This window comes from Fusarium odoratissimum (assembly GCF_000260195.1).
Source record: "Fusarium odoratissimum NRRL 54006 unplaced genomic scaffold supercont1.1, whole genome shotgun sequence".
In the NCBI taxonomy this organism is placed as follows: Eukaryota; Fungi; Ascomycota; class Sordariomycetes; order Hypocreales; family Nectriaceae; genus Fusarium; species Fusarium odoratissimum.
The window spans coordinates 1,633,237-1,652,888 of record NW_022158687.1 but is presented as its reverse complement, the minus strand read 5'-3'; the positions used below and the strand labels follow the sequence as shown (position 1 = coordinate 1,652,888).

Below are 19,652 nucleotides of genomic sequence, written 5' to 3'. Positions count from 1 at the left end.
TGTTATCCTACCTACTTGGAAGTCATCAGCGCCGTCTGCGTCGCTCGCGTCGCATATCTCTTTTCACGTTCTGAAAGGTGAACTGGGCTCCTCTCTAATATATCATTGCACACATACATCATTTTTGCCGGAGCTTCAGTGATGATATTTATCAAGCATACAATACACACAAACCACCCTCGATTACTGTTAATAACAACCCTTGCAAAACTTCAATACAGCTAGCTCTCAGATAATATATTTGACATGAATGATGGCAAGAAGCCCTCAGATAATAGAAGCCTGAATAATTCATGTTTGCGAGTCTCTACACTTTTGTCATAATCTTCCTGGCATGACAACCATCACTTCATTGCGAACTTGGCATACCTAACTTTTCCTTTATAAAAACCTTCAAATTATACTATTCACAAATAGTCGCTGGAATAACGCCATCTCCAATCCAACTGACTCTATACAAAAATAGGACCTTTGTCCGCCAACGCCCACCCCGGGCATCAGAACATGAATACTTGGCCTCAAGAATGTTACCCCTTATTACATATATGTGCATGCATTCCATCATCAAAAACACCGTTCGCTCTCAACATGGTTTCCCCCATAATCCGATGTCCCCGAAATCAAGCATCAGAAAAGTACTCATCATTATACTGGTGACCAGGAGGGCTGGTCCAGCTTCCACCACCACCACCAACGACGTTCTCACGTGAACCCCAATAGCCGCTTCTCGAGCGCTTGTCGCGTTCGAATTCGGCCCATCTCTTCATGGTAATCTTGCTGCTGTCAAACTCACCCTCATACTCGAGGCCTGCCTTTTTCGTCTTTTCACCAGCTGTCTTTCGAGTCTCGCCCCATGAGAAGTCATCAAATTTCCAGAAAGCATAAGTAGGCAGGACAAAGTTCCAGATTGGCAGTGCCAGCAGGTAGATGAGCATCCAAACAATATAGGACCAGGAGTGTGCGGTGATGACAACGAGAAGGCCAGGTAAACCAAGAATCAAGCCCAAGAGAACTAGGGGAATGATCTGTGGTGGCGAGTGGATAATGGATGTGATGACTGTGATTGTCAGTGATTGTCTCACGTTGAGAATGAAATATTACTTACCGACGTAGAAAGTAAACGCGATAGCAGCAGGGAGAACCAGAGTGCCGACTAGTTCCACGAAGATGATAAACTGCATCGAGAAACAGAAGGTACCACAGAGATCACGGACTAGAACCAGCTCCATCAGGTTGTGGATGGTCGAGTTGATCCAACGACGTCTCTGGGAAAGGAGCACCATGAACTCGTCCGGTACAGTCGTTTTGCATACTGCTTGGGGAATGAAGACCTGCTTTCGCTTGGGGAATGTTCGAAGCATGAGGGTTGTCAGGAAACGATCTTCACCAAGGAGATATAGGTTCTTCTCGTGCAAAGTTTCGACCACATTCTCAGAGTAATGTTCAACAATATCGGGGTTAGCCAGGATGGGAACCCAGTAGTTGTGACCACCCTTGGGCGCCTTAATGCGGTACATGCAGAAACAGCCAGGTAAACAAGTAACACCACCAAACACAGACTCGAACGACTTGGCAAGATGATGAGAGACAAAGTACTCAAATACTTGAATAGCTGTGACCCAGCTGTCCCTTTTGTTGGCAATCTTTGTTTCACCACAAAGACCCATGATCTCAGGATCTTTCACCATGGCAGATATCATGTGTGTCAGACTGTCAGGGAAAACCTTGGTATCGGCGTCAACCATGAGAATAATTTCGTAGTAGTCGGGCGAGATTCCCGTCACCTTCCAGAGGCCGTTGAACATTTCGTACTCGAGTTCTGTCATTCGTTCATCGAACATGACCTTTTGGAGGAACGACATGAGGATAATTTGACTATCTCGCTTTCCACGGTTACCGGGCTTGGACTTGGTGGCTTCATCAGGAGTTCCGCACTTGACCACAACCATCATGGGCACTCGCTGCTGACGGTCAGCGGGGATGCGAGAGTTCCTTCCATAATCGTAGAATCCGCAATAGATCTTGGCCATGTTATGCCGCTTGGAACCACTGGCGACAGCCACGTAGGAGAAAGGCTCAACCATGTCAGGGGGGATGGAGTGATCCTTCAGCATGCCCAAGCAGACGTCAGGTGTCGACATTGTTTCACCCTTGCCCTTGATGATACCGTCACAGATAACAACAATAACCTTGTGGCTATTGGGATAATCGGTAGTTGCGATCGAGTCCAGAGTGGTTCGAATACCCTCTTCTCCTTCAGAGTATGCAGTAACCAAGCACATCGTATGAGCGAGTGGAAAGCCAAAGGGCATCCAGTTAGAAGGAGGCTGAGGAACAACAGCGTCATGAATGAAGCCAGCGGGGCCGGGTCCATCAGTAGGCGTGCTCGAGTAGGGGTCAGATCGAAGGAAGCTCGCACGGCTGTCGTTGCCCTGCTTGAAGATTGCCCCGGGTGTCAGAAGTTGATTTGAGGCACCTTGGCTAGCCATGGTTGTCGGCATGCGACGTCCAGTTGATGCCCGAACATCAGGGCCACCGACAGACGAAAATCGAGAAGTAGTAGGGAGGAAAGATCCTCGTTTGCTTGTTCGGTCTGATGATCCATAGACAGTGCTTCCAACATCTCCAGGAAGTCTTACAGGAGCACGGTAGATGTCCTCTGACCAATCTTCGATTTGCTTGTTTCGTTTCCTACGGTCAGAACTCTGGGAGGTCTTAGTTGGCGCATACTTGCGGCAAAGGAACCATTGGAAAATGATAGCCAGCAGAAAGCGAACACCGACAACTGAAAGAATGAGAACGAGCGCACAGTAAAGAACGATCTTGGAGGCAATGCAACCAATCGTCTCAGTATCCACAGAGCCAACCTTGATGATCTCCTCGAAACATTCTGCGTATTTCTTGTCTGAAGAAGACTGGAACATGCGAGTAACGTCGCGGCCACGAATGGCCTTGTTGACTTCCGAGTCCTTGTCTCGCAACTCTTCAAACCTCTTTGGAATATTGACCTGGCTCATGTTGAACCAACGGAGGAGATCAAGGTCCAGAACATTTCCAGAGTAGACTATAAGGTTACGCGAGCTGTTCTTGATGTCGTCCCAGGTAAAGTAAACATCCGCGGAACCACTCAAGTCAAGGTAAAAGGCATTTCGAGAGTTGAGCGTCGTATGACAGCCGTAACCAGAATAGTATGGTGTGGTCAAATTGACTTTGCTTGAGCCGTCCTGGTTAAAGGTTGTGCAAGGAAAGTACCAGGCCAGGTCGCCATCCTTGTTGGTTGGCACATCTGAGTCTTTAGCAAGAGTAATCAAACCCTTGCATCGGCCGTTGACATTTTGAAACAAAAAGCTACCATCCTGTCCGCCGTGCTTCTCGGGAAGATCATAAAGAACGTTGGGACCTCGTCCGTCCGAACGGAGAGGCATGCCCTGGGCAGGGGGGTGATGAGATTTCGACAAATCGTAAGCGACACCGTGGAAGATCATGTTCCCGCCGTCAACCTTATTGACGCGTAGTCGCTCGGCAGGAGCTCCGCAAACCGTTGCGGTGAAACCAAAAGTCAGGAAACCAACGATGGCCATGATAACGAGGATGATACTGATAAGACCCATCTTCTCGCGCCAGGCCCTCTGCTGCGCCCTCGTTGGCATACCACAGCACTTCATAATGAATCCAGGAGCCCAGAAAGTAACGATTGCGCAGTAGACATTCCAGAAGGTAGGCGGCCGAAGCTGCTCTTCTATACGCTTCGGCGGTTTTGAATGGCGCTTCGATCTCTTCTTAATCTTACCTGATTTTTTGCGATCTGGGGTGGGCATGGTAGATGCCACAGCAGCGCCCTTCTCCTGCTCTCCGCTAACATTTCGCCTTTGTCGAGGGGAACTGTCCGAACCACCATCGTTCAAGTTCGAATTGGAGCGGTCTGTCGAAGCTTCGAAGTCCTCGTAAATAGGGTCGTTCCCTGTTGAGGATGGCAGAACGTTCATGTGAGCAGCATGTTTGTGGTAATGGTAGTTGCGATGGTCTCTGTCGATTCTGTTTCTCTCCGGACGAATCAAGCTTCGTTTTCGGGATATGGGTTGTTCTGGGCCAGCGCGACTTGAATGGCCATCGGGAGATGTTGGCGACAGAGGCATACTCTCTGTATTTGAATTAACACCGATTGACTCTGCGAACGAAGAACCGGATCTCCCACGTTGATGTTGAGCCGTATTATCTACAGCATGGTAGCCACCAGTCTCGATATCGACGGGTCTCGATCGCCTTGATGGCGAGTTGCGATAAACATTGCGCTGATTATAGCTCGGGCTTGCACCCGGCCTTTCGGGAAGAGACATCGTCCTGGCAGAGCAATGTTAGAAGAAGACAAACCTCGAAAGCCAGCCGTTAAAAGCATGTGCGGGCTGAGCGCCGAGCTCAGAGAACTTGACCCTTCGGTCGGAGGAAAGCTGAAGGAGGCGGTATCGAGGAGGAAGGTACGTGTCGATCAACAAGAAAGGGGAACACGATATGTTGAACGCCAAGATACAGCAACATCAAATATTCATGTAGATGAAAAGCCGACAAGACATTGAAGAGTCGAGACGAAACAAGACAAACAAGATCTGCGACTTACGAAAGGATATGTTGTGGTTGTTACAACAACCTCTCTCGAGGTTTAGGTTTGAGTTGGGAATATCCCTGTAGAAGTGGAAAGTTTCTGAGGAGACGAGTAAGGTGAAGCACGGGACAGGCAGTGCCCGCGTGTCGTTTGTCGAGAGTCGACTCGATCAAGGCTCAATGTGGAGAGAGGATCATGGAGTCGAGTCGAATTACAAGTAAGAAATACTTCTCATCCAGTCAGAGCAAAAGAAACAGGGCGCCGTTGTTTGGAATTGAGCGACGATGGCGTGGAGCAGAGTGAGTGAGCGAGCGAGTGAGTGATGGGGCGACCAGGGTTTTTCGGTTATGGTAGCAACAGGGGACGGCAGTGCTTGCTTGGACCTGTTCAGTGTTGTAATAAGTGACAGGAGCGAGAGTAGGTAGGAGCGAATGTAGAAACAAAAGGACAACAAGAAGGAAGCGACCGAGTGAACGTCCCTCGAGCGAAGACAACGACAACGAACGGTTGTGTCTGGACTGGACGGAACGAGTTGAGGTGGGAAGAGGAAGACGGGAGCGAACGAGAGAAAGCGATTGAACGGCCAACGGTCTTGTTGCTCCTTCCCTTGCCGTTATCCTGGGCATGAGAACCTTGTGAAGGGGGCGGATGAAAGCCAATTACAGAATAGCCTTACCACTGATGGTTGCACTAATTGGGCGCGCTAGGTTGAAATAGTCCGGGCTTGTGGCCTCTTGGGGCTTGAGATTTGCAAGGGCCATCTGTCTGTGGCAGATGTGGGTTAATGGCCCGGCGGTTGCCCCGGCAGCTCGATTCAGATGCTTGCACATATCTGGGAAATAGGTTCATCGGTTCTCCCGTTCCAAGGAAAGAACCCAGGTGCTTCGAGTCTAAATTCATTGTTAGAGCAATGGTCAAGGTATAATGAAATACATATATCTCGAGCCTGCGTTGCTATGATGAAGGAACCTGTTTTGACCCATATCTAACTTGTCGTCGTCAAACATACCTAGGTTGTTCTTGGCTAATTCGAGATTAAAACACGCGAGTAATTAGACTTGGCTAATAGTGAATAGTGGTGTGGGTAATTCTAAGACCTCGATTTACTCGGGTGTACATCGCTTGAGGGCTATGGTGAAGCGGTGGTGTCAGTGTATGGTGTGCATTAATGCCAGTTTGTACATATGAAGCGGCCTGTGTAAACCAACCAAACTTTACTTGCGGACTCACTTATCCGCAGGAACAGGTTCTACCAATGTTATAAGGTAGCCAGGGGTTAGTAAATCAGTCGCCGCTATCTCGCTTGACAAGCCGATCTGATCCTTTGGTGTAATTGCTACGCTTCCCCCTTGGCTAGATACCAAAGGTGAGCAGACCCCTTCCTCTGTACCGTTTATCGACTCTTCGTCAAGGTCGTGTAGAGAGAACGGTTTGTTCTAATGATGGCAGCTTGACAATAACATGCTATCAAGAGTTTGTCCATCCAAGTTGTCGGGTTTAATCAGCAGTCGAAGCCCGATGCGCAACAGCCGTTGTTTTAGGCATTCCCTGGTATACATATGGTTCATTTCGCCCCGATGATGTCTTGAGATATTAATCACCACTACCCCTTATTAACAATGTTCTTAGCTGGCTATCCCTAACCCTCTCTCTGCTTGCCTACTACCCTCAACACTTAACCTGGTTTTTACTATGACCTTTATGCACCATAACTACCTTATTCATCGTACTAGTGATTTTCGTCTTTGCTGCAGCATGCAGAACAATTCGAGTGTTACGGTTCCCTCAATCGAGAAAGAGGAACTCTATACCCACGTGCTAACGTTATTTACAGCCCAAGTGTCCAACCGTCAACCGTCTTCGTTTCTATGGTAATACAGTGTTTCTATTAAAGTGATCCAATCCCATCAATTACAGTTAAACTCAAACTCTGGTCGAAGCGGGCCAAATGATTCGTCTGTGTGCAGACGCCAAACCTTTGTTCTGACGATATTGCTTCAATGGTCACAACATCACGACATGTCTCCTTTTGATCCTACAGCGTGCAGACTTCGGCCATTGAAATTAGTCCGTAGATAAACGAGCCTCTTGTTTGGCAACCCTCCATTTGAGACAGTGAAGCCTTCTCGGTATCATATAATACAGCCAGTCGTATCATGCTGTGCAATATATAGACTTCAACACAAAACTCGGATCTGCCGGAGCAAGTGATGCAGAAGGCTAAAACCCGGTGAGATATCTGTGCAGTACTGGAGGCTATACCTTCCGGCTGCACGAGTGCATGAATGGCAGACAACAGCTTCGATACGAGCCAGATCGACGACATCAGGTGGGTGGAATTGACGCTAGCTTATTGTTTATACGAGAAGTTTCACGGGACTGTAGAAGCTTCGAATATCGTGCGAACAATCAGTACTTGAATTAGATCCAAAACTGAGTCTAAACTCTCTGTTGATACAAGGATATAGTCAAGGTATTTTGTTGGGCGTGTTTAGGGTATTTTTTAATTAATATACGCTTATCTAGGCCATTAAGTGCCCATCGTGTTCTACAACAAGATACCTTGACAATAGGCCGTGCTTCAACTAAGATCGGAACATGATCAGAGTACTTGTCAAGTCTGCAAGTGTGATTTAACAAACTCATTAACAAAGTTGGGTCGTATCCTTGAGCTGGCAGTGGCTTTGTCGTGGGGTTCCCCAGACTTTAAAAAGAAGCTTGATCCTGGGATGAGTGGAAACTCTGGGGTTCGACCAAAGATCCATGGTGGAGTCATAAGCAACAGCAGTTCAGACATTCCTTGAGGTAAAACTTGCGTCTAAAAATTCCATGTTAATCTAACTGCTTAAGAATGATAGGATTATTTGAAAGTATTGCGAAACGATCACTCAGCATGTGGATGGTGGATGGATTAAGTGGCAGCCGGGTCGGCCGGGTGGGGCCGTCCGATCGACGGCCCGACCGCCGTGAATTCAAAACTACTCTGCTACTAATAATCAAAGTCCCAAGGAAATCACTGGGCAAACTCAGCTCTTTCCTAAATATAATAATAGATCTGAAGGGGAGAAATCATGCCGCTGTATATCCACCATTCGGTTCGACGAAATATTGACCAAAAGAGTTCGAGGTTGCTGTGTATACAACTCCCTCGGAGTTTATCAAGAACCCGGAATATACTATATGTGTGTTCTGAGAAGACCAATCTTGAAAAGAACCCCTTGCCAGCCAACACCGCCCCATTCAAAAAGACCAGCCGCAGCGGAAGGCGAGCTTTGCCCACGTGCTACTCCTCACCAGGCCTTGGATAGCATTTCATCTATTCAATGGACAGTACCCACCCTGAATAGTGTTTGGTCAACGTCTGTATCCAAATAAAACAGCAGCCAACTGTCGACAGAATATTCCTCACGACATGTTATAAATCGATCTGCTGGTTTCTGTACTCGTCCACCAATATTTATGTATGTGATACAAGAATTCATATGTCTACCAGATACCCGGGCTAATTGCCGAAACAAATGCAACCTACGTGCTACCCGCCCACCGAAAGTAACAGTTAAGGAAATCTCCGATTTTGCTTTCCTTTACGAAGCGACCAGTGGCTGCAGTTCTAGGGTAATATTTGCGTGACGACACCGACGCCATGGCGGCTGCTCAGCCTTGTTCAACGGTAAGCGCTGCCTTAATGTTGACAACCTGGAGTTGAAATCGCAGACAAGGATGGCCTGGTACACAAACTTAAGTGTACTAACTCAACTCGATTGAGTTGTATCGTTGGATCAGAGTTTGGAAGATCTACCACTAAGATATAATGTTGCAACGGCGAGGCTCCATGATACTAGAACACATGAGTTGCTTATGTCCAAATGGCAAAAATGAAGCATTTAAGCGCCCATATGTCGTAGGCGTGCTCTGGCGGTCAAGAAATAGCAGAAGCCATTTAAGTGTTAGCGCAGCAGCCCGCTGGGCTGGGCTTGGCCTGGACCCTTGAGTTGAGTTATTTAAGCCATGTTTAATGTTGTAATGACGCTAACATGCAGTTTCGTTTATGGCACGACGTACCATTGGGAGGCATTGCATCGAGGCTTTTCAGCTCTCCTACCAACATGGGAGTTCACGAATTGGACTTGCAGTGGTTGTCATTTTGAGACCTGCCGGCCATTCCATGTCACTTTTCTTTTCGGAGAAGCAGGAAAGGGACAAGTCGGCCAATTTTGACCGTGCCATTTCCGCTTGAGGCGCTTGTCATGCCGAGCTTTCCTAGAGCTACCATTCCTCACGGACGTGTATGTAGCATGCTGAAGGGAAAGGGGTTGGATGCACACGGCGCCTGTGTGTGTTCTGTGTACACGTCATTATTGTGGTATCATCATTTCCTGATTTAAAGGCAGAAAGAGGATGTGTAACAAGTGAAACGGGAGTCTTGGAGTTGAGGTCACAGAGTGAATAGAAAGATCCTGCGCCTTCCTTGGTGATACTTGGTTGCAAAATACCCCTGCTCCTTCCTAATTACCACCAGTTCAGCTCCCGCAACGTCGACTCTTGCTACCTAAACAGCCTGGTTTCGGCGGTTGATGCCTTTTTCTATAAGAAACAGATCAGACCAGGTACTGCAGTAACCGGCCTTCTCGACTTAGTAATAGCATCGTCGGGGCTATATGACTTGATCATTTTCTTGGTTCAAAAGGAAAATTGAAACACTCCTCTACTTGTTCTTCAACGAAACAAGAGACATCATTTATTTATTAACCCGTCAGGCAAACAAATCCCCACTGGTTTTCTACATGGGTCCCTCCACTTCCATTGCTCACACAGGCTTCCTACAAGCGCATGTGCCATAATTTAGCTAATTCAGCTAAACTGCAGTGGGCGCCTGGACCTCATCACCACCACTGCCACCACGTTCACCACCACCTCACCTCACAAAATCGGACGGCGCAGCGCCCAGGACAAAAAGGACCTTATTGGATCTCAGCTCAAAGTCCACTCATCTTAATGCTTGGAATTTTCTTTTCTTCCGTCCGATTCTGGGTCTAGTTAGTCTTGGCTTTTCCATCATTCTTCCTCCCTTCTATCCTTCGTTCAGAAAAAAAAAATACCAGATATTCCCGTTTTATTGTGCTCATCACCTCATACCAATTCCAGGGCTCTCACCTCTCACTTCAGCCTCCTTGGGTTCTCCCCAACTATCGTTTCTCCAACCACCCCCCCTTGTCGCTCGCTGATCTATCCTCTGTTTGCCCAGCTCCCCCTTGTCTCCGCTGTATCGCGGCGTTTCGGATCCATACCCAAATATCCTTCGTGCAGCATCCACTCCGTACGTTGCGCTAAAGTGACCGTCTGTCACTGACTACAGACTACAATCGCTTCTCCTCCACGGTCGCTATCTTCTGTTGCCTCGTGTTTCCTTGAGCGTGCCCAGAATTGGTCTCGGCCCATTCGGTTCTTTGTGATCTTGGATATAGCACGGTCGCCGAGTCCTGCGCGCTTGCCAGGTTATCGAACTCCGCCTCTATCTCGACACTCGTTCTGGAATATACCCAAACTTACGCTTGGCTGCTTCGGCATTGCCAAAGCCTCACCATCGTTTTATCATGGCAGCAATAAATACTTCACCGCCTCCTACCGCGGCACCGTTGAACTACAACGAATCGTCGAGACCCTCTTCGAGACCGACCAGTGCTTCTCGTCGTAGCCCTGTTCGCATACCTCATCTCGATGAATCTGAAGGCCCAAGACTGCGCAACGGACCAGTCTCGCCCGTCCGCGTAAACTTTCAACAGGAGAATTGGGTTCAGCCTTCAAATGCCGATGTCGAATATACTCAGAAGCCATCGTTGAGAGGAGAATTGGTTGATCGCACTCTCCTTCCGCTGCCTTCGCCCCCAGAAACTGCTCCTCCCCCTCCTCCCCACGGTCTGAGGTCAGAGCCAAGGAGCTTTCCCGAGTTTCAAGATGACTCCCGCGGGGCTGAAGGGGGCTCTGAGCCGCAGCTTGAAAGAACAAACATCGCCGAGCCCACCAAGACAACTCCAACGGACAGAGTTCGCAATCAGGATCAGTACCGCAACAGTCGTGAATCGAATGAAACTGCGAGCACGAACCCGCAACAAATCTCTATAGAATCTTCGGCAACGACAAGCGCAAGCTCTCTGTCAGGAATGAATGAGAATGTTGAGGGCCAGGCGATTGGCGATTCCCCCGAGAGCTCCATTATCGAAGGAAATATGCCTGAGACCCAGCCTGTGCCTCTTTTTCAGTACCATCACCAGAAGGATTTCCCAACAAGCGTTCCCAGTGCAGAGGCCAGGAACTCGTCAGCTTCTGATCTCGCTGAGAGTGCTTCAAACATCGGCCGTCATCTTACTCCGAATTCGGGTAGCCATATGAGGACTTCATTGCCTCGGCCACCATCTTCGTATTCTGTCTATTCTGATTCGCGTGGCCGCTCTCCGGGTCTTCTGCCGGCTGGTTCGCGCAAATCTCCTGATGCCAGAATGTCGACGTATGCCGAGTTGCTTCATGCGCCTTATCCTCAGCAGGCTCCGGCGCCATTGACACCTGATAACTCTAATCTTCGAACTGTCATCGGTAACAATGCGTCTCTTCTCAGCACACAAAAGACTCTGGACATGTATCGTGCCAACGTCAAAAAGACAAATGACTCTTCTATTCAGTACTCGTTCGCTATATTCTTGATTTCAACAGCCCAGGAGCAAGGGCTAGACTTTTCAGAACCTAAGGCACGCAAGAACAGCCCCAAACCTCAAAAGGGTCGTGACAGCCCAACTGCTGAAGGCTCTGTGTCAAGCCCACAAGAACTGGTTCGTGAAGCCCGACAAATCCTACAGCGTCTTGCCAGTGCCGGATACCCCTTTGCGCAATACTATCTCGCGGATGGGTTTGCTTCCGGACTCTTCAGCAAGGGTAAGGAAGATTATAATTCGGCATTCCCTCTGTTTGTTTTGGCTGCGAAGCACGGCCACGCTGAATCTGGTTACCGAACCGCTCTATGCTATGAATTTGGTTGGGGTTGCCGGAAAGACCCTGCCAAGGCGGTGCAATTCTTGCGTACAGCTGCTTCGAAGCGCCATCCTGGCGCCATGACACGTTTGGGTAAGGCCTGTCTATCTGGCGATCTTGGAGAAAAGCGCTACCGAGAAGGAATTAAATGGATGAAGCTAGCTGCTGAAGCGGCCGATACTCAGTACAATTCCGCGCCGTATCAACTTGGTTGCTTATATGAGAATGGGTATGGTGCAGATATCTTCAAGGACGATATCCACGCTGCCGAGCTCTTTACTCAGGCTGCGGAATTAGGCCACCCTGAGGCTAATTATCGACTGGGTGATGCTTATGAGCACGGCCTGCTTAACTGCCCTCGTGATCCGGCTCTCAGCGTTCACTTCTATACTGGCGCTGCTGAAAGGGGACATGCCGGTGCCATGATGGGATTGTGTGCGTGGTACATGGTCGGCGCTCCCCCGATCCTTGAAAAGGATGAGGAGGAGGCTTATGAGTGGGCGCGTCGATCAGCCGACTTAGGTGAGTGTTTTGTTGATGCGGTGTAAACGATGAGGTAGCTAACCATGGTGCAGGCTTCGTGAAGGCACAATACGCCGTCGGCTACTTTACGGAGATGGGCATCGGATGCCGACGTGACGTTTTGGAAGCCAATGTCTGGTACGTCAAAGCTGCCGATGCTGGTGAAGAGCGAGCCAAGCAACGGTTAGCCATCATCCAGGCAGCTGTCAGCGGCCAGGGTACTCCCATGGAGGTTGCCCCTCCACGAAACGGCAAGATGCAGAAAAATCCCAAGGACGACAAGGACTGCATCGTTATGTAATGGCAGTGGGCGAGTAACAGCCTGCTCCGGGTTTAATATGAAGAGCATAACTAATCAACGACGACCACGCTTCCTCTATGAAAAGGCAAACGACATAACTCCCGCCTTCCGTTATGCTGTTTTTTGTCAGCAGTAACGACAAGTTCATTCAGCGCCGTTATTTTTCTTTTTCCATTTTGGCATACATCACATCTCGCATGGCCCAAATTCTCTATATTGGACGATACGCTTGACGGCGCCTTCTTGTCCTCATCTCCGTCGCTACCCTTGTTTGGCACGGATGCTCACCTGTTGGAATCGTGTTTTTGGAATCAAAAGGGGGAGCCTGATCCCGAGTAGCAGCATAGCATGAGGAGATGTAATTTGACGGGTATGTGATTCATCAGCTCGGCTGGGATCTTTTTGGTATAATTCTCCCTGTATCTGCGGTGGAAACTATTGAAATAGGGAGTCCCAACATCTGACGACATAGAGAGCGAAGTGAGACTGTGGAGTGGGTTGACGGTAATTATCATCTTGTGTTTGGCGTTTGTAGGAGACGTGACTTGGACATAATCATGATATAGTAATACAGTGCCTGCCATGAATGAAGGCTATGATACCAGCCTGACCTTTATCCGTTGACCTTTTGAACTTGTCAATACGTGTAACGTGTGGTTACTTCGGGTTTGCTTTGACTAGCAGATTGGGCTAAGCACATGAACTTGAGCACATCATACAGCTCTAACAGCTTAACCCCAGAACGATGTATCCTCATATGACTGACTCCCTTGGGGTTACCTAGTCTTCAATGGAGGCACCGTGGGGCAAAGCTCCCCCGATATGCATATGCAAGGGGTTCTGGAGATTGTTTATCAGATTGCCCATGTCTAGGGTAAGCTACATTGACAAAATTCATTGAAGGCATGCCTACTTATTAGGAATAGTTTACCATCTCATAGCCCATTTTTAATTCTTGATATAGACTTGATCTTGTGATGTTGTCCTTGGTTTTGCTGTAAGTAATCACTTATGTTTCTATTGTTTGACAACCTAATTGGTTGTTGACAGAAACTGACCACCCTACCAGCTAACCACACTACAAAACTCAAAACAACATGCAAGGGGCAGGATATGTAGCGACATTTCGTACCAAAGCAACAACGAGGCGTTGTTGTGACACAGACCGACGAGTGATGGAAGGGGGAAATGGCGAACCTCGGTTCGATGGGTGGACGCTTCTACTTGAGTTCACTGATCAATGGTGATGGTTGATATAAGCTTCGACCGTTTTGTATATAAGCCATCAGTAGCCGAGTTCTGAGCTCAGCAAACGCCATAAGAGAGAAGTATTGCGTAATTCGAATAAGTCTCGACTTGATACTTGGTAATCAATCCAGCAAAGACATTGACAGAGAAGTCTAAAGGGTTCGTTCTTTGGTCACTTCACTTGCATCTGACCCCAGAACTCGGGAAGCCCGCCACTAGCCAGGAACGAACAGATCTCGATATGATACGTTATTAACAAAGAAAAGCAATTTCCTCACGAGGGAGAGAAGACAAGATGTACACGGACAAAGGAACCCCTCTCCTTTTCCTCCACTGGCTCGATCGAGGGCAGGGAGGGTCTTTGATGATGAGACAGAGAGCTGAATTGAGGGGTTCTTGATATGTTTACTGTATCACCTTAAGACGCGTCTGGTGTGTTTACATGTCTCTCTTTTATCTGATTAGGGCATTCTAGCTGTATGATGAGTCTGGGCAAGGGAAGATAGAAGCCATCGCGACTGAAGGGTGGGAAGATTGGGGCCGAAGGTCTGAGATGCCGCTCACACTGATTTATGGATAAAGTCCGGTACTTGTTATGTTTAAAAATGGTTACCCAGACTGATTGCCTGAGATGGCAATAATTGTCAGCCGTGAGGCGTATGTTACCAAGCTTTACTTGTCCTGAATTGTGTTCCCCTCCAAGGGGTGTTCCTGTAAGACAAAGTGATACCATCCAGCTCGAGTTATCCAAGTTTCGGAAGCCGGACATGTCAGTAGCTGAGGGAGAGGAAAGGGCCTGTGACGCAATGTGGTCCGTGAAGCCCAGAGGAATATTTCCAACCTGCCAATCAACGATTCACTATTGACGTCGTTCTTGTTACAGAAGTAGAAGACAAAAGGTTTGCGGGTAATTCTTGGTTCCAGGGTAAGGCCGTAAGGAAATTTACTACCGCACTGTATGCGACCACCCATGTCGAGCCCAACAGGTACTTCATGTACGCACTGACCATGCTCGGAAGTGGTTGCGCTGCTTCTCCACTGATACCCATCTTTCCGTATTCTTCTATTGGTCACCCCGGGAGATCATGCATGTCTCAATTAACGCGTTGACGCGTTTTGACGCGTTTTTACTGACCTCACACGCGTCTCCCTCGCGACGTGTGCGGTAATCGCGCGACGATATCAAGAGCAAGGACTACGCTGCAGGGCCAATGACAAAGAGAATGAGAGGCATGCGTTGTAAACAGGCGGTGAATGATCTGGCAAAGAACGCAGCATACTCGGGTCTCCATTTTCCTGAATATCTGTATCATGGAGGTGGACTTAACTTATCATGAAGCATTGCAACAATGATAGAGAGGGGAAGAAATGTACAGATGGTGCAACTTCAAAAAGAGGGAACTCCAAGGTCTCGATCAAGGAGATCGGATATTCATTGGCGATCGAGTGATTGTTTCGCAAGTACGGAGTACTTGCATCGTCATAAGCCAACTGACTTAGGTGTGAAGACAACTTCGCCTTCGAGGGTTACAGTGCCTATGTAAGGTGCCTTCAGGCAAGGTAGCCAACAATTCGCGCGTTCCTGCTTCTTCCAAAAGCGGTTGAGAACAAAGGGCGGTAGGGTTTGAAACGGAGCATGACCTCACCGACTCACCTGTAAAGGAGGTAACAGGAAAAGGTCACGCAGACACACACACACCCACTATTCGACACCTGGAGCTGATCCCACCGTTTGCTGGTTTGTTATAGAATGGGAGAAGCGGGTAGTGGAAGGTAGGCGAAAGTGTGTGAGCATCAAGGAACATGAATCAAGGAATGAATGAATTGGTGCCGCAGACATGATACAGTTTAGCAGGCTTCTGCCGTCATTCGGGAGCTCTGACAACATAGGACCCTGCAGCACATCAACGTGGAAGCGAACGGTACGGCAAAGGAATGGAAGGGTATGGATGAGATGGGAACCATGGGATGGTCCTAGCCCGTGCCGCGACGGCTCGCTCCCACCAGCCAAGGCACGGTAACTAGCGAGGAATACCAATATCCCTCCCTCCACTGCTGGTGCGTCAGCGGAGAGTTTTTGAACTAGACATCCATCAGACAGATTCTTGTGTGACTGAGGTGCACCAATGTTGCTCTCTCAGGGACTACCTGATTGATTCAGCTTGGTCTGCTGGATCAACCGACAGGGGAGCGTAGCACAAAGTAGCAATATGGCAACAAACTTATTCTTGTGTGGATGAACAAGCGCGACTCGTCGAAATTGTCTGTGTCAACTTGACAAGCGAAGTCATACACGGCCTGCGCCTGGTTTAGGATTATCCAACGTTGCCCGATGCATACATTTCTTTTCAAGTCAAGAAACTAAGTTAGTACGCAGTAGCACATAAAAAACCTCTAACTGGTGTACCTGGTTGCATTAGACCCTTGCAAGTTAAGTTGTATGTTTGCGATGCATACAATACAGTAGCTTGAATGTCTTGAGTCAGGTAGGGCATCAAGCCCAAATCGGACGTCGAGGGCGGGTGGTGGTTCTAGAGAACCTATGAACACTAGTCAGTTCCTCGGCCCAGAGGGAATTATTGGGGAAGAGAGGGCTCAAGTTAAACAAGGAAGCGAGAATGTGTTGGTGGTCTATTCGCTATGTGCCATTGACTTGGATATTGCCATGTTGATCCATTTGATTGCTGTCTATGTTTATCGGCCGGGCCCTGACGAAAAGAGAAGAAGACAATACGGAACTGAGATGAATAAGAAAGCTCCATGTGTGGTAGGAACATGACCCTGTGTCGTATCCCGGTGCGGGTAGAATAGACGGGAAGAGTAGCATCGTCGTATGATTGTGGAGATGTGTACAGATTTGCCCGTTTCTTTCTTTCTTTCTTTCTTTGTTTTTTTCACCTTTCGGGTTCCTGACACGCACAAGCATTAACGCTGCAGCATATATTCAGCTGCTGTGAGAAAATGATCTACATCTGCTTGTCTTGGATGTCCTGGTTATTTCGTGCATGATCACAGAGAAGGGATGGGTGAAGGTTTATTGCTTTTTTGGTCAAACAGAGGGAGAAACATGGGGACGAATATGCAGGGCGGTTGATGTCAGAACGGTTGAAACGACGTTACGAAAGGCAATAATCACTCCAATAGACGGAACAGATGAAGGGTTAGCAAGAAGGGGGCCTACTTTCTACCCTATGGCACCATGGCTGTATTCATCTTGAAGCTGAAGGGTTGTAGAGAGGGATGTATTATTCGATAGTATCATCCTAGATGCGGAGCATGATATCTCTCGAAGCAACGCACATGTAAAATTAAGAGGTCAATCGAAAAGGAAAGAAAGGAGACATATGTCATCTCGTGCCGTGTCATGGAAATGTCCTGATGCTTCCGGGCAAGAAGAGAGTGTGCTGAGACAAAGATCGAGGCTGTCCAGGATGTCTCAAGTGTCATCGTCCAACTGGACACCCACCGACGCTTGGTCGATTCCGTACAGTGCAGTGCTCTAGCAAGGATCTACATGCAGAACATATACCTCACCTGCAAGGAAACATGTATCATGTGCGAGAAGCATGGGTCTTTCGTTCCTTCTCTGCCAGTAGTCCGACCACCGTTGTAAAAATCCATCGTGACTACCCGGAAGCAGCGATCAGTATTTGTGTTGCCAGAGGCACATACTACGGACGTGCACCTGCCCCCCTGCGACACCCTTGTCCCCTTCCATGCGTGATTGATTCCCGACACCTGGAGGCGGAGTGCTCGGGGGGGTTCTATCATCTATGTGGGCTTTCTAAGCCCAAAATACATCGTCAAAGAACATTTGTCCTGGGTGTTGGCGATCAGGTGGTGCACGGGGTCCTTGACCCTTACCACAGTACCTACTGTACGACAGGCAGCAAAGTACCTCACAGTCACTTGGTAGCTAATAAGGTAAGTTTACTTTACCGCTGCCGCTAAAACGGGCGCGAACCGACTCAAAACTCACGGGAGGGTCCACGTTGCTTGGTGTCTGCACTGTATCTGCACCCCCGAGACAAGCCCAGAGGGTACTTGTCGCCTGCTGGTGGCTCCTTCCGCTGGGTGCGCGGCTTCACCCAACGACCCCGACGGTAGGTGGGACCTGGGACCCTCCTTCTCTGACCCCGGTCCAAGGTCCTTCTTGTTCACTTCCACACCACACCTCATCCAGATCCATATTAGGCCACTGCGTCCCCTGCCCCTTCCTATCCCATTCCAATGCCACTTGCCTGACCAACCCCCCGTTCATTCCAATTCCCACCACAACCACCGCATTTCCTGCTCTTCACTCCGACAACAGACTCAGTTTCTCCCTACAACAACATCAACACAAACACAAACAGACAAACACCAAATCATTTGCATTCTCGACTTTTTTTAATAGTCGCATCGCAACCTCTTCATCTCTCATCGACTCGATCCTCACCTCCCCATCTCGCGCGCGCACTTACCAAGCATCGTCAAAAAAATTGCCCGCCATACTTTTGCGCCTAGCCGCGTCGCCTGTCCCAGTCGCAATCGCACCACACGCCAACCACCCCTTCGCCCTTCGCCCTTTGCACCAAACAACAACAATAGTCGCTGCGGTCATACTTTGCATCTTTATTATTTGACACCAAATAATCGAAACTCGCTACTATGCTTCTCCCGTCCGCGCTGCCCTGCGATGCGTCGCACTCAACCCACTCTCGACTGCAACCTTCTCTTTTCTCGCCTCCTGCCAGCCCTCCGGCTTTCTCGTCGCACGCATCTTTCGCCAATATCATGACCACCTGTCGCTCGCTCCAATCACTACTATCAACACCTGCGCCTATTATCACCAATCCTCGCCCGACTCCTTCGCTCGCTCAATTACCAACTCCACCGCTGGCCCATGCAGCACCTCCTCTGAAGCTGCGCCTCCGTCCACGCCCACAACCCCGCGAGCCAGTCGGTCCCAAGAAGGTAACCAAGCGTGCGGCACCGCGTGCTCTTAACAAGAGGCGCCGCGCTGCCGACGAGGAGGCGGAACGCTATTCATCAGCAAGCGAGTCTGGCAGCGAGTCACCATCGCGCCGCCCAATCAAGCAAGTCGCGCCCTCAACGCCAAAGCGCACGCGCATCGCCCCCGAGCAGCTGCCTCTCGGTCTCGACCGTTCCGACTTCCACAACATGCATCTTCGACAAGGCGGACATCTTCTCGGAGAGGAAGATTCCTCCGATGAAGAGGACTGGAGCGCCGAGGACGATCGTATCCTCATCGAAATCGTGCTAGAGAAGCTTAGATTGTCAAAGGCAGAATGGCAAGACTGCGCCCGAAATCTCGGCCGCGATCGTCATGCTGTCGACCGCCGCTGGAAGACGCTGTTGCTCAATGGTGACATCGGTCTCAAGTCACGACCAGGACATTAAGCAACCTCAATTGGATCTACCAGAATATTTTCTCGTACATGATTTTATACATTTGATCTTTAGCGCAAGTCTCGGCCGAGCATCATCGGTAGCGAGCACAAAGAAAAGAGGCCTACAGGACATAACATGGGCAATGGGCTGCCCTTGGAGTTAGATATTTTCTTTCACGTTTTGTAATGATATCCCCACGCGTAAATGCGTGCGTCTATTAAGTTTCACATTTGCTTTTTTTATTTATTTTTATTTTAGGTCAAGAATCGGAATTTGGTGCTAGAGATATCAAGAATCTACAATGGAACGCCAAAAGTTCCACATTTCACTTAATCTTGCCTACTGGTGTCCCCTGTTCATCCTTGCTACTCTAGGTCGCAGTGAACTTGACCACACCATCACGGTCTCCATCAGGGTTCAATATTGCGTGCGCCAGCCTCTACATATTGTTCCAATACTACTATCGTGGCTGGATTATCGAGAAATCTTATCGAAAAATTACAGGTCTAATGAGCTATACGAGGTCGATGTTCAGGTACTGGGGAATGGGCAAGCTGGGCCAGT

At 48.8% G+C, this 19,652-nt stretch overlaps 3 protein-coding genes across 6 annotated transcripts; 2 read left to right on the top strand and 1 right to left on the bottom strand.

Moving 5' to 3' along the window:
• Nucleotides 1-300: 300 nt before the first annotated feature.
• Nucleotides 301-5,309, bottom strand: FOIG_00580 (chitin synthase 4). Of its 4 annotated transcripts, XM_031196841.1 has the most exons (4): nt 4,616-5,309; nt 4,196-4,341; nt 1,106-4,141; nt 301-1,057 (listed from the first exon to the last, which is right to left on the bottom strand). In XM_031196841.1, the coding sequence occupies exons 2-4, from the start codon at nt 4,335-4,337 to the stop codon at nt 621-623; spliced, it is 3,615 nt and encodes a 1,204-aa protein (XP_031072608.1). In that variant the 5' UTR covers nt 4,338-4,341; nt 4,616-5,309; the 3' UTR covers nt 301-620. The 4 variants fall into 4 exon arrangements, with proteins under 4 accessions (XP_031072608.1, XP_031072607.1, XP_031072606.1 ...); XM_031196840.1 differs by having other exon boundaries at nt 4,196-5,309; XM_031196839.1 differs by having other exon boundaries at nt 1,106-4,341.
• Nucleotides 5,310-9,416: 4,107 nt separating this feature from the next.
• FOIG_00579 (uncharacterized protein) lies at nt 9,417-13,076 on the top strand. Its single transcript, XM_031196837.1, has 2 exons — nt 9,417-12,145; nt 12,199-13,076. The coding sequence occupies exons 1-2, from the start codon at nt 10,195-10,197 to the stop codon at nt 12,444-12,446; spliced, it is 2,199 nt and encodes a 732-aa protein (XP_031072604.1). The 5' UTR covers nt 9,417-10,194; the 3' UTR covers nt 12,447-13,076.
• A 4,639-nt stretch (nt 13,077-17,715) lies between these two features.
• FOIG_00578 (uncharacterized protein) lies at nt 17,716-19,498 on the top strand. Its single transcript, XM_031196836.1, has one exon. The coding sequence runs from the start codon at nt 18,345-18,347 to the stop codon at nt 19,095-19,097; it is 753 nt and encodes a 250-aa protein (XP_031072603.1). The 5' UTR covers nt 17,716-18,344; the 3' UTR covers nt 19,098-19,498.
• Nucleotides 19,499-19,652: the final 154 nt, after the last annotated feature.